This window comes from Eurypyga helias, unplaced genomic scaffold (assembly GCF_000690775.1).
Source record: "Eurypyga helias isolate BGI_N326 unplaced genomic scaffold, ASM69077v1 scaffold8145, whole genome shotgun sequence".
Taxonomy (NCBI): Eukaryota; Metazoa; Chordata; class Aves; order Eurypygiformes; family Eurypygidae; genus Eurypyga; species Eurypyga helias.
The window spans coordinates 7,469-19,859 of NW_010253322.1; the positions used below are offsets into that span (position 1 = coordinate 7,469).

At 44.8% G+C, this 12,391-nt stretch overlaps 1 protein-coding gene across 1 annotated transcript; it reads left to right on the forward strand.

The window, feature by feature from the left end:
* Window positions 1–313: 313 nt before the first annotated feature.
* Window positions 314–11,872, forward strand: NTSR1 (neurotensin receptor 1 (high affinity)). Its single transcript, XM_010152621.1, has 3 exons — window positions 314–514; window positions 8,976–9,066; window positions 11,485–11,872. The coding sequence occupies exons 1-3, from the start codon at window positions 343–345 to the stop codon at window positions 11,732–11,734; spliced, it is 513 nt and encodes a 170-aa protein (XP_010150923.1). The 5' UTR covers window positions 314–342; the 3' UTR covers window positions 11,735–11,872.
* The last annotated feature ends 519 nt before the right edge of the window (window positions 11,873–12,391 follow it).

Genomic DNA, 12,391 nt, shown 5'->3' on the forward strand with positions numbered 1-12,391 from the left:
AGATGAAAAGATCAATGAGATGTTTCAGTCAAGATATTTCTGGCAATGAACTGCGCTGAAAAGAGGAAGACAACATAATTGGATGCGAATGAACTTGCCTTTTTTGAGTGTTGACCCATGTGAATGAATATATGTCAGCACTGTTTGAGTTTTCACTCTGTGCAATAAGCCTTCAAAAGCCAAAGCCAGCAGAGTAAGAGGGAAAAGACTTCCACTGCAGGCTGTTTTCCTGTTGCTGTGAGAAACAAAATACAATCTCCTGCTCCAGCGATCCTTTTCATCCCTTGACCGTGCCACATTTCTTCCCTGCAGGTCAACACTTTCATCTCTTTCGTGTTCCCCATGGTCATCATTTCTGTGCTCAACACCATCATCGCCAACCAGCTCATGGTCATGTTCAAGCAGGCGGCCCAGGAAAACCAGGTCTGCACCATCGGCGGGCAGCAGACGATGCTCAGCATGTCCATGGAGCCCAGCCGCGTGCAAGCCTTGAAGCACGGCGTGAGGGTCCTGCGTAAGTATTCGTTTGTTTTCGCCTGCAACTGGCTGGAGGTGTCTAAGCGAACACGATTTGAATAGGTTGAAACTGGTAAATGCTTTCACCCAAAACATATTTTAAAGGGAAATTAGCTTTTCCTTTAAAAATCTTTTTTTTTTTTAAATCCAAATTGCCCTCAAACAGTTTGACATTTGCCAAAATTGTCCATTTCTTGCCTCAAAGACCCAAACTTTAGAAAACGAATTTGTTTCTTGGTCTCTTTCCTTTTTGATCTATTTCTTGATCAGTCACCAAGACTTTTCTAGGGAATTTTATCTTCTATTTTCCACAGTTTTCTTTTTCTCCCAGAGTCACTTTTCCAATCCTTAACCTTCTCTTAAAGGATTAAAACAAATCAAGAAAGCAAGCTAGAGAGAGATTTAAATATTAATTAATTGTGCTCAGTAGGGGGGAAGTTGAGGAAAAAAAAAATCGAATGTAAAGGAAAAAAATATATTTCATGTTCTGTGAAACAGAAACAACTTGATAACATCCAGTTTTCCTATTTCTTTTTCAATTTCTAGCCAGCTCCAGCCTGTACTACTCTCTTTTGGCTGATGCTGGTTTTATGCTCTGAGTGTGACCGGGGAGCTGATGTAGTTTTAAGACCAAACTTGCCAACTGAGAAAAAGGGGAGAAAAACACAGAAGATATTAAATTCCCTGTATTTATTTTGTTGGGCTGCAGTTGTTTATTGTCTCTGTACTCTGGTTAACCGTCATCCACAGAGGGATACGTGAGCCTTGCTTCGGCACCGAGACTGTGAGGATGGGGCCACGCAAGTCCCTTGGTTCCCTGCTATCTTCTGCTGTTTCCTAACGCTTCTGCCTATTGCCATTAAGTGAGAAGCTGCCTTTTCTCACTCACACTACAACATCTCACACCTCTCTCTCTCCTTTTGGTATTGTATACTCTGTTAACATCAAGAGGAGGGAGTTCTTCAGGAATAACAACTGAGAGACCTAAATTTACACCTGCCATTCCCTGGGCATTGCTCCGAGCGGGTGGAAGAGCATCCCTCACCAACAGGTCCACGTTTCCTCCGAGGCACTGCAAAACAGCCCTTCTTTCTCTGAAGAATAAGCTTAATTTTATTCTTCTCCAGGCAAATTTTTGCTTTTGTTACATACTGCAAAAGTTGAGAAAAGTTAGCAAAATTGAGGGCTCTCGTCTGGAGCCTGAAATGGTGCAAAAGTGGGTCAGACATGGCCCCGTGGGCAGCAATGCACAGATACTGCGTGCATCTCCATGTTCCCACCCCAGCAGCAGGACTGAGCTCCCTTCCCTGCTGGGAAGGCAATGAGAGAGCAGCAGCCTGCTCCTTTTCTGCACAGAGGAAGATCCAGTAAATAAGAAATCCACCGTCAGTTTTGTCTGTGATTCACCACATCATGCAGAAAGGCTTTTTTTATCTAGCAAGTGTAAGTGAAATCCTGCTTCACTTCATTTTTCAGATGCACTTGATTACTGGAGGTGTTTGATTCACATTTACTTTTGTCACCTGTTCCTCACGACTTTTTTCTTTAATAAACCAGACCTCTGAGCTGTCTGAAAAGTAGGAGAAAATAAACAAGGATGCACATGATTTATCCTGGGATCCATGGCAGCCAAAACCATGTACACAGTCTAGGCTAGTTTATGGAAGAGGATGGGAAAAGAAAAACTACACTTGTCCACACTAATAAAACTGTTGGCACAAAATCAGACCTTCAAGGGGCTCTGATTTTATATTATTATATATTATTTACTTTATTAATACTTAGACAAAGGCCAAGTATTAATGAAGTATCCGTGAAGCCTGCATTTCATTAATTTGTGCATGAATAATTCCCCTTCTGAACAAATGCTTTGACGAGTTCATTAATTTCTCCTCAGTGATGTTCCAAGTCTCCTCTGTTTCAGGAGGAGAATATTGCTATGAGATTTGGCATAACCAGCCTGCAAACAGGAATAACAAATAGTAAATACTTTGCAGCCACAATACACAAAAGAGCACTCGTCTGAAAATCTGCTCCTTAAACAGTTGTATTTCATAATTCCTGTATTCTAAGGAAATCAGATTTGTCCATGAATCATTTCTTTTGCAACAAAGGAACTAATTTCATGGCAGTTTGTATCCCTAATAAAAAGCCAGAGCAACTCCAAGTGGAGTTCAGCAGAACCCCTGTGACATTAAGCGGGAGTGGAAGCTGAGTTTAACAGCCCAAGTGTCACACTGAAATTCAGGAGGATAAATTAGCTATATAACAGTTGTATATATTTCCCAGAGATGTTTGTACGCGTAGGTTTACTTTACAGCCTGCCAAGTGACACGGAGAGGAGTATCGGAGCGCTCTATAAACACCCTCTGAGGAGCAGAAAGGGACCACAGCTGCACCTCTCGGGACAGGGAGACTCTTCTGTCCTCTCCCAAGACGTGTCCCTTGGCTGGCACTGCAGCTCAGGCTGGCCAGGCATTTCTGCTGGGATTCAGGCTCTCGTGGCTGCACCTCTGACGACAACTTTAGGGCTGGTCATGCCCAGCAAGCAGATTTTCCAGGTGTTAAACCCTGTCCGTATGAGTGTTTAAAAAGCTAACTGATGTGGTTTTAAACATGAAGTCTGGCCAGGGTCTTAGTCACTGCAGAAGCATGCAGTAAATACAGCCCCAGGGTCCCTCTGCAGCCGAAACTCTGTGGGGAGGAACAAAGGACACATGGAAGTCCAAACTGGAGAGGAAAGGAGAAAGGGGCTGCAGCGGATGCCAATTCACGTTGTACCTGATCTTATCAAATAAAAAGAACCTGGTGAGGAGAAGATGGGAGCCCTTTTCCATCCTTCAAAGGGGAAATTTTCTTTCTTCTTCCTTCTCCTCCACACACCTGGACAATGCTGGGAGGAATGGCACAAATGAAGATTAAATGAAATCAAATTACTTCCTTCTTTTCCCAAAAGCTAAATGTCTTAGAAGGAAAGTGGAGAAGACACCCCAGGTTGCACTACATCATCAGGGACATGCTGCTTGGACCCTGTTCTTGGGATAGCTTTTAACCTTCATTTTCTGCCTTGCTCCTATGGACCAGACTGGTGCCAGTGGATGATTTAATCACCAGCATGAGCAGGGGCAGGAATTCACATCCATTTCCAAATCTGTCAGCCGAAGCCATTGAAAATCAGGACTGGAAAATATAGTCTGAGTAAAATACATTGGGTTTGCATACCGAAAGGTTTTTCTATTCACTCTGCTGTCTCGTTGCCATTAACAAAGAAATATTTAGGGGAGCATGGCTCCTTTCAAGCAAGATAGCATCTTCTACCCCATAATCCGAAAAAGAGACACAAAAAGAGGCAATCCTCCCCCAGTAGGAAGAAAAAAAGAGGGAAAATGATACAGAAAGATGAAAAGCAGATCTCTGGCTGCTGGGAATGGAAATTAAGGAGTCCAATCTAATGTTTACACTGCTCAGTAACATGTGCGAGAGCACAGGGGGATTGTATCCAGCAAACTGCATATTTTCAGTGGTGTCTAAAGGAGCTGAGGGCTCCCAAGGCCCATTGCTATTCCCAGTTTCTCCTTCTTTGCTCTCCTGAGTACTACTGGTGCATACTGGTGGTCCCCAATCTCCACTGGTTGTTATCGACTTTTATGGAAATCCTTTCTTCTGCAGCCTTGTGACCCAAATACCAGCATAAGCAATTTTAATTTTACTAGGCTCATACCCACCCTTACAGCTGCCACAATCCCTAGTTTGGGGCCCCCTGGTATAAATATTGCCTACGACCTCTCAGGTAGTGCATCGTGTTAATATAAACAGCGCCTCGAGGTTTAACTCGGCAGTGCCAGCTACGTCTACACTTGGCCCAGCTTTTACCATCTCTCATATCAAACGGCACGGTGACAGTTGCTCCACTTTGTGAGAGATTCTCTTGTAATAGTATCGATCAAATAAGTATATAAACCCCAGGAGCTTTGAATACACATGGACTATTTCTCCAGAAATCAGCATTAATGCAAATCCATGGCATGAGCCCCATAACACTCTTACATGTAATTAATACCAGCTGGAAAGTGCATTCCTTGGGCAGCATTGGAGACACATGGCTGCTGATGAGCTGAAATGCAGAACAGGCTGAGAAATGTTGTTCAGGTGCGTCAGTAAATGCCCAAACACCTCCTGCCTTTGCTCAGCAATTACACCACGCTGTTCCCCAGCTGCATGATTCAGCTCCCCTTGGATTGCAAAGACAGAGAAATAAATTGGCCCAAATCACTCGAACAAAACTATCAAGGGAGGCTGGATCTGAGCTTCTCTGGAGGTGTTAGCAACAGTGGAGGTGGTTGAAAAAGGGAGCAGCATGGCTCTTCTCTCTCTCCTGAGAACCGAGGGTTGATGGAGGGATGCCCTCGTCCAGGGACACCCCAGAGCCACAGGGCTGTGACTCAGCATGACCCCACATGGAATGGGAGGGGTAAAACAAGGAGGAAAACACCATCCAAGTGCTCTGCACTGCAGCAGATCCCTGGGGTCCCGAGTGAGTTGGCAGCAGCTGCACATCACCCATCATGGACCCAGTGTTCTGCGTCATGCCAAGCCTCAGATGGCAGCAGAAGAGGGATGGGGGGCTGAAAATCCCTCCCGAGCGTGGTTCCCATGCCTAGTCAAACCAACCACCGAGCCCTCACCTTGGTCTTTTTACACATGATATATTGCTCCATGCTCATACTGCCCCAACGTGAGCTTTTTGAGACGTTGGCGCTGGAGAAGGGCAGTCTCGCAGCCTCAGTCACAGGATACACATGAGGTAAAATAAAATACTTGGTGCAATCTAATAGAATTTAACTTCCAGGATTGCTTCCACATCCAGTTTAGTCTGAAAATCAGGACTGGCACAGTTTAAATCTTTTGCACAATGAAAAAGCTATCACTCAAATGTTATGTTTCCCCCTGTGGGACTTCCTGCATGATACATAAACAGGGGCTTGTCCCCCACCGCTCCTCCTTCCTCTCTGCCCTTCTCCCTTGGGATGTGTTTCAAGCGGGCAGAGAATAGAGCCACTGTAAGACAAAATAGCCACAGGATGCAATAATTCAGGGTTTAATACACATTTAAATTGGGAGTTTGATTTTGGAGGGAAATGAAGAGGCAGGTCCATGGAAGGATCGTTCCCCAGCACACCCGGCACACCAGGGTCGGCTTGCTCAGGTCCCTTCTCCGCTTCCCAGCCCTGGGCTGATCCACAGGTTTGGCACCTCGTTTGCTCACATGTGGGAAATATCAGAAGGTCGTGGAGCAGCCCTGCTCTTCTTAAAAGCACATTGAATTAATTAGAAGTAAGGGACGGGTCTGGTTTATTTTTAGTTCAAAAGATAGAGGCAGGACATCTCCAACCTCACAAACACTACCCTGGACAGTCACCTCCATCACATGTTGAGTCAAATCCTTCCCCTGCAGGGCTCAGCTCCATCAGGCCAACCTGCTCCATCTTACTCCACCAAAGAGACCCACGTGTCAAGCCTTAGATGACGGAGAACATGTCCTAGGAGCTGATAACAATAATAAAAAATCATTCTGGCAGCCACTTTGCCCAGCATTTATTTTACAATTCATCCTTTTTTGATAAGCATGTGCTCAGGGAGGTAGAGACAGCAGCAAAAGGCACCAGGTTTCTGGGAGAATAGGACACTTTCATCCTGTATTAAAGGACAGTTAACACATTCCCGCATTTCATATCCATCCCTGGGGAGGGGACCCAGTAGGGCAGGATTGCCACCCTAAATCTGCTTGATCCCTTGTATGATAAAATTGAAACATAGGGATTAAGGGTGACAAATACGGGTCAGGGTCTCCTAATCTGCGCGGCAGAGGCTGGTGGCACAGAGCTGCGCAGTGTGCAACCCAGCTGGGACTTCAAAATCAGGCCCCAAGTATCTCCAACACACTCAGCTATGTGTTTAATAGAGTTTTAATTGCGGAGTGATTGCATGCGATATTACAGAATTACCACAGATTACTTAATTGACTATTCGTTTGTGAGGTTAAGCAGATATTTCTCTCTATGTGTTTTTGCTGCTGTAGATCCCTGCCTCCGTGTTATCTGGCACAGCATTGCCTGAGCAGCAGAAGCAGGGATCCTTTACCAGGAGAAAACCATTTCCATCTTGCCTGTTGGTAGATCTAACAGGCAGATGTGTGAGACTATTAAAATTGGCTGCAGCAAGAATCCAGATCCTGCTGTTCTTTAAGAGCTGCACGCAGGGGTAAACTGCTGGGATGTGCCAGTCTGCGGGGGCTTCTGCAAAAATGATGATGTGCACAAATGAATTTGTGTTGGGAGCATTTGGGAAGCTGCTTTCACAGCTGGAAAATCCAGCTAACCCTGTGCAGGCGCTGGGAAAGCAGATGGACTGGAGCTGTGATGTTGGCTCATTCCCGTTGGCCTGAGGCTGATGGATGGAGGGGGAGAGGCTGGAGAGTATTGCTTCTCCTGTGGCCCCCCGGGAGGGATGTTTCTCCCATGGCCCCTGGGGAGGGTTTGTCAAAAGGGGCCTTTTGGCAAACCAAAGATCCATCTGACAGAGAAATTAATTTCGGGAAGTAGCCAAAAGCAGGTGTTCAGAAATGTGAAGGAGCAAGGCAGGTATCCAGCGCTCCCTCCGAGCTTCCCGGTTGGCCTCCTCACCTCTCCTGTGCCACATGTCATCTAGGGGCAGGCGCCATCAAAGTCCCATCAAAGCTTCTCGAGGCAGGATCAGACACAGGTCAAATTCATTCCCTTGACGGTGTCTGCAGAGCTGCGGGCTGTCTGGTGATGAATTACATCTGTGATCACAATGACCATATAGCAGCCAGAAATATTCAGATTGAAATAATGAATTCACTTGGACAAGAGAATGAAAACAAACCCTCTAGCCTTCTTTCCAAAACATGTCCCTTCAGCTGCCTAAAAATTTATTGAATAAATGGCTTTAGCAGCATTCCTGGAAGATGCTCTCATACATCATGCAGGCTGATGCTAAAGGAATATAACCATCTCCACTGTAGTTATGTGTTTAATAAGAGAGATAGCTCGTGTACAGACCTGGACAACAGGATTTATTTAATTTTTGTACAGATTGACTCTGCTAGTGATTAAACCCACAAAAATAGGGCACAGACACTTCCCTCCCCACTCTTCTGTGCCTCTTGGCTGAGTAATGGTGATGGGGAGATGCAACCACAACCAGACTTGCTCCTCCTGGACTGTGTTTTTGAAGGGAAGCACATCCTGGGCATATCTCCTCTATGAGCTGTGGCATATTCCCTGTGGGATAATGGCGTCTGGGTTTGGGACATATTCACATAAATATTTTCAATCCCAAGGCAGAAGGAAAAGCAGCCTTTGCCTCTATGTGCCAAATCTGTGTCCACTGGAGGTGCGTAGCTCTGTAAGAGAGCTTTGCTGCTTCCAAGCCCTTTACAGGTCACCCAAAGGACAAGAGCGATGCAGCCTTTATTCTCTGTAGAGCAAATTTGGGATAAAGAATTAACATGATTATTTTATTTACCCTTGATTGGTTTTTATTATGTTATGTTTTAACTGAGATTTCTTTATTTCCTGCTAGGATTCTGCCAGAATCCTGTCATTTCATACAGAGGTGGAAATGCATATTACAAAAGGAAACAAATCTTTCCCTCGATTGCCTGATACATCTACTTTTTAATCTAGATTGACAAATGCACTCTATCAACAGCACTTTTATCCTCAGAGTTGTTGCATTTTATTTTCCGTTGTTTGATGTCCCTCAGCTAGAATCTGGAAAGGAAAAAAACCCATATCGTCTTTCTCTGCTTACCCTTTAATTAATCATTTTTATTATGGCAATGTCCAGACCCAAACATCTTGTAATCACTGGCTCAGGTATTGCACAAACATAGAACAAAAGGACAAGCCCTGCCACCAGAAAGCAGCTCCCGAGGCTGTTTAATGATCCCCAGCACTGTGGGGACTGCGGCCAGTGGCTCCGCGTAACAAACTAATGGGATTAGAGTGTCCCTGGCTCCCTGTCTACCTGGATGAAAAACGTACACTAACTGCCTCTGCGAGTACTTTGGACAAAACACCCAGTGCCACAAGGGCATTTAACATGAGGACAGATGCAAATACACTTTTGTCTAAGCCAGGTCTGAACCAGGCGTCAACAGTCCTGTATCCGTATCACATCTTCCTTTGTTCACACTGTCACTGCCCCCATGCTTATTGTTATTTTCTATTATTTCTGTTTCACTTGTATTTACAGACATTTGCAGGCTGGTTGTCCCTCAGGGTTATTAATTCTTTGCACAACGGCAATAGAAGAACAAAGTGGAGCTTTATGAAAACAGTTTACAGTGATAAACACCAAACAGACAGGTCCCTTTTTCACCCCCCATGGAGAATCGCTCACGAAAAGTAATGGGCTTTTTTCATACCTTGCAGGTGCTGTGGTGATTGCCTTCGTGGTCTGTTGGCTCCCTTATCACATACGGCGTCTCATGTTTTGCTACGTCCCCTCCAGTCACTGGACAGAGTGAGTCACGACACCTCCCACGCCAGGATGGGGTGTGGGGTCAGGCTGCAGCTGGGGCTGCTGGGGCACCAGCAGACGGGGGGGTGGAGGTGGGAATCTGGGAGCAAAACTGTTCTCCACGCAAGGGATTAAAGCCTCAACCTCCAAATTGTGTTGGTTTTTCCTTTCGGATGTCTTACCGTGTTTGCCAGCCAAATTAAGGGTCCTGGTTTTACCATCAACACAGAATCATAGAATGAATCACAGGATGGTTTGGGTTGGAAGGGACCTTAAAGATCATCTTATTCCAACCCCCCTGTCATGGACAGAGATTCCCCAGATGCAGGTGAAGGAAGCATCAGCGTGAACTGAAATGGATCACCAACCCCTCCTTCTTCTGTGGCTGCGACCACAGACTCACCCCCGTTAACAACAGCGATGGATATGCACTTCTCACAGTCCCTGATGAAATGGCATTTGGACAGGGAGGGTTTTGTACATCCAAAGTGGATTGCTGTCTCTGTGGTGAAGATATTGATCACCGGCCTTAAGATGGAGCAGCTCCTGTCAACACACAATTTAGCTCCACGACGCCGCATTTCCTTAGTGACAGGAGAGATTATACAGGTGGGGAAATAACTCTGCTGCTTACTGAGTTTGGGCCAGGTTATTTACTGGGTTTTGCAGGCAGGGGATGAAAATTAAATACTAGCAGTTGCCACTGGTAGGAAAATGCCCAGATTCTCAGAGAACTTTGGGATAATTACCCACTTCTGCTGAAGGCATGTGTGTTGTTCACAGATGTGCGAGGGCACACAGGCAGCTCCGTGCAACCTTTCGGCCGCGTCAGGCCAGGTTCCTCAGCAAAGCAACCACAGAATGGATTATTCACCTTACATATGCCATTAAGCGCTGATGCTGTCGTGAGATACACACCCAGGTAGCCTGAGATGCCATGAGATGTACTCAGTGACTAATGTCTTTCCTCCCATGGACCAGGTCTGTTTTCTGCAATGAACAGGAAAAGAAAAAAAAAATCTACAATACCAAAAAGCGGAGCAACTATGAAGTGTTAAAATTTCATTAACTTCAAACACAAAAAGTAGTAATTTACAATATAGCAGTCTGCTGAATGGAATTGCACATCCATCCATAGTAAAACCCAAAACCTATCTTCAGTCATGAAAACAGCTCTAGGCACACACTAGCACAAACTCTCGTTTCTTGTTTGCTTTCCTATATGTAAAGCACTTAAAGCAGCAATCAATTATGTAACGACTGCATTTGCTTTGAGCAAGAGGGGTAGAGAAGTCTGTCAGCAGTTAGTGTGAATTTATGTGTTGTGGTTGCATTCACTTTTTTTTTTTCCCCTTCTTTTAAAAGCCATGAGCAATTTTAGGAAAACATTGAATTTACAGGCATATTATGAGTGGTGAACTATCAGTATGGTACCTAATCAAGAGCTTGCAGCAGCTTGATGTGTTCATTTATAAATGCATGTGCCTACCCCTGAAGAAGAGAAATTTTTGCTATATTAACTCTACACAACTACACAGAGAAACTCTGCTTATAAGAGCTGGATGGGCCATGCAATACTTGGCAGCGCTGAGGGGGTGTGGAGGGATTGGTGATGTACTCCAGCACACGTCTATTTATCTTTTGTTAGACAGTGCTCAGACTAACAAAAAGGTCTGCAATTTCCACTGAGATAAGTAATCCTGGGGAACATCTTCCTGAAAATGAGACCCACGTTGTTTATAAATGCTTTACCAGCTCAGGGCTGTTGATCTCAGTTGTCCCAAGGAAAGATATTTCCAGAAGGAAAAAAAATAACTAAGCATTTTCAACAAATTCTAGTTGAAAACATTATATTGTGATGGTCAGGATACATTTCAAATGTATGCAGTCATCAACTTGCCCCCAGAATAGAGAATGCTATCCCAGATTCCAACAAATCCCAACCCAGGGACCCATTGAACGAGCTGATGCAGCTCTCACTGCCAGAGGGGGCAGGAAGGAGAGAGCTACATCTGTTACTGGATCTTGGCTCTTCTCTAGGCTCTGTAGACCAGAACTGCAGCCAGAAAAGTCAAACTAATGTATATGCATGACACAGAAACAAATTTCCATCTGGCTTCTCAGTTTCAAGCATGTCTGTTTTCAAAGACAAAATGAATGCATGAGGTAAATATCACATCCAGACCCAGGGCATAAATAAGTTTCTAACTATTAGTGACTGGGGTAAGACCTTTGTGGAGACATTCGACCTACACTTGGCCAGTCCCAGCTGAAAAAGTAGGTGTTTCCCTGGTAGATCGTGCCCCAACTGAGAAAGGTTAGCTGAAAAAAACAACTCATGTTTTTCTCACCCTTGTGACTTTGAATTATTTTAGTTCTCCACACTCTACTCAGATTTTTATCTTTCATCTGTTCTTGCAGTTTCCTTTTCAACTTCTACCACTACTTCTACATGCTGACAAATGTCCTCTTCTACGTCAGTTCGGCAATCAACCCCATCCTCTACAACCTGGTGTCTGCAAACTTCCGACAGATCTTCCTCTCTACGCTCACACTCCTGTGCCTGCCATGGAGGAAGAAGAAGAAACGACTGGCCTTCACCAGGAAATCCAACAGCATCTCCAGCAACCACACATTTTCCAGCCAAGTCACACGGGAAACTACATACTGAAGCCAAAGGAGGAAGGGAAATGCATTTCATCATGGAGTCAAAACTTGAGGGAGGCCCCTGTGACTTTGATGCATGGTCTCCAGATTCACGTAACACAAACGTGTTTATCAAAGTCGTTTTTGTTGGAAAAATAGGCTTCATTCTGCCAGTAACTTTGAGGTTATTTTAAAGCATTGGCCTTGCCTCTTGTGAGTAATGTCTACATGTTTTGTAACTTCAGTCTGGCATAAATCCAGATGCAGTGTTAACGGGGAAGCCAAAATCAGTTTCACTTAGGCAAAATCATACTGCATTTCATCCTTTTCTCAATGCAGAGATGCCATGCTCAGATCCAAGGGTTTGAGATCTCATCTCTTGGTGGCACGAAGCAGAGAGTCTGATGAGGAGAAAGCAGTTTTGAACAGAAAGGGATGTTTCTGGAGGATGGACTTGCTCATGCATAGGATGTTCAATGAATGAAGAGTGAAAACTCAGGGAGCCAGGTGGTTATTTTAGAAATATATCTAAATTATGAGTAATATGACCTAGGTGCTCAAGAGAGCCGCTCTGGCTCCTTGAAATTAAATAACAACAGATGATGCCTTACCTAGATTGGGGTGGCTGTGGCCCAGGGAAACGGGGTCATCTTTCACTTTAGGGCATATATAGTGCCTGGCA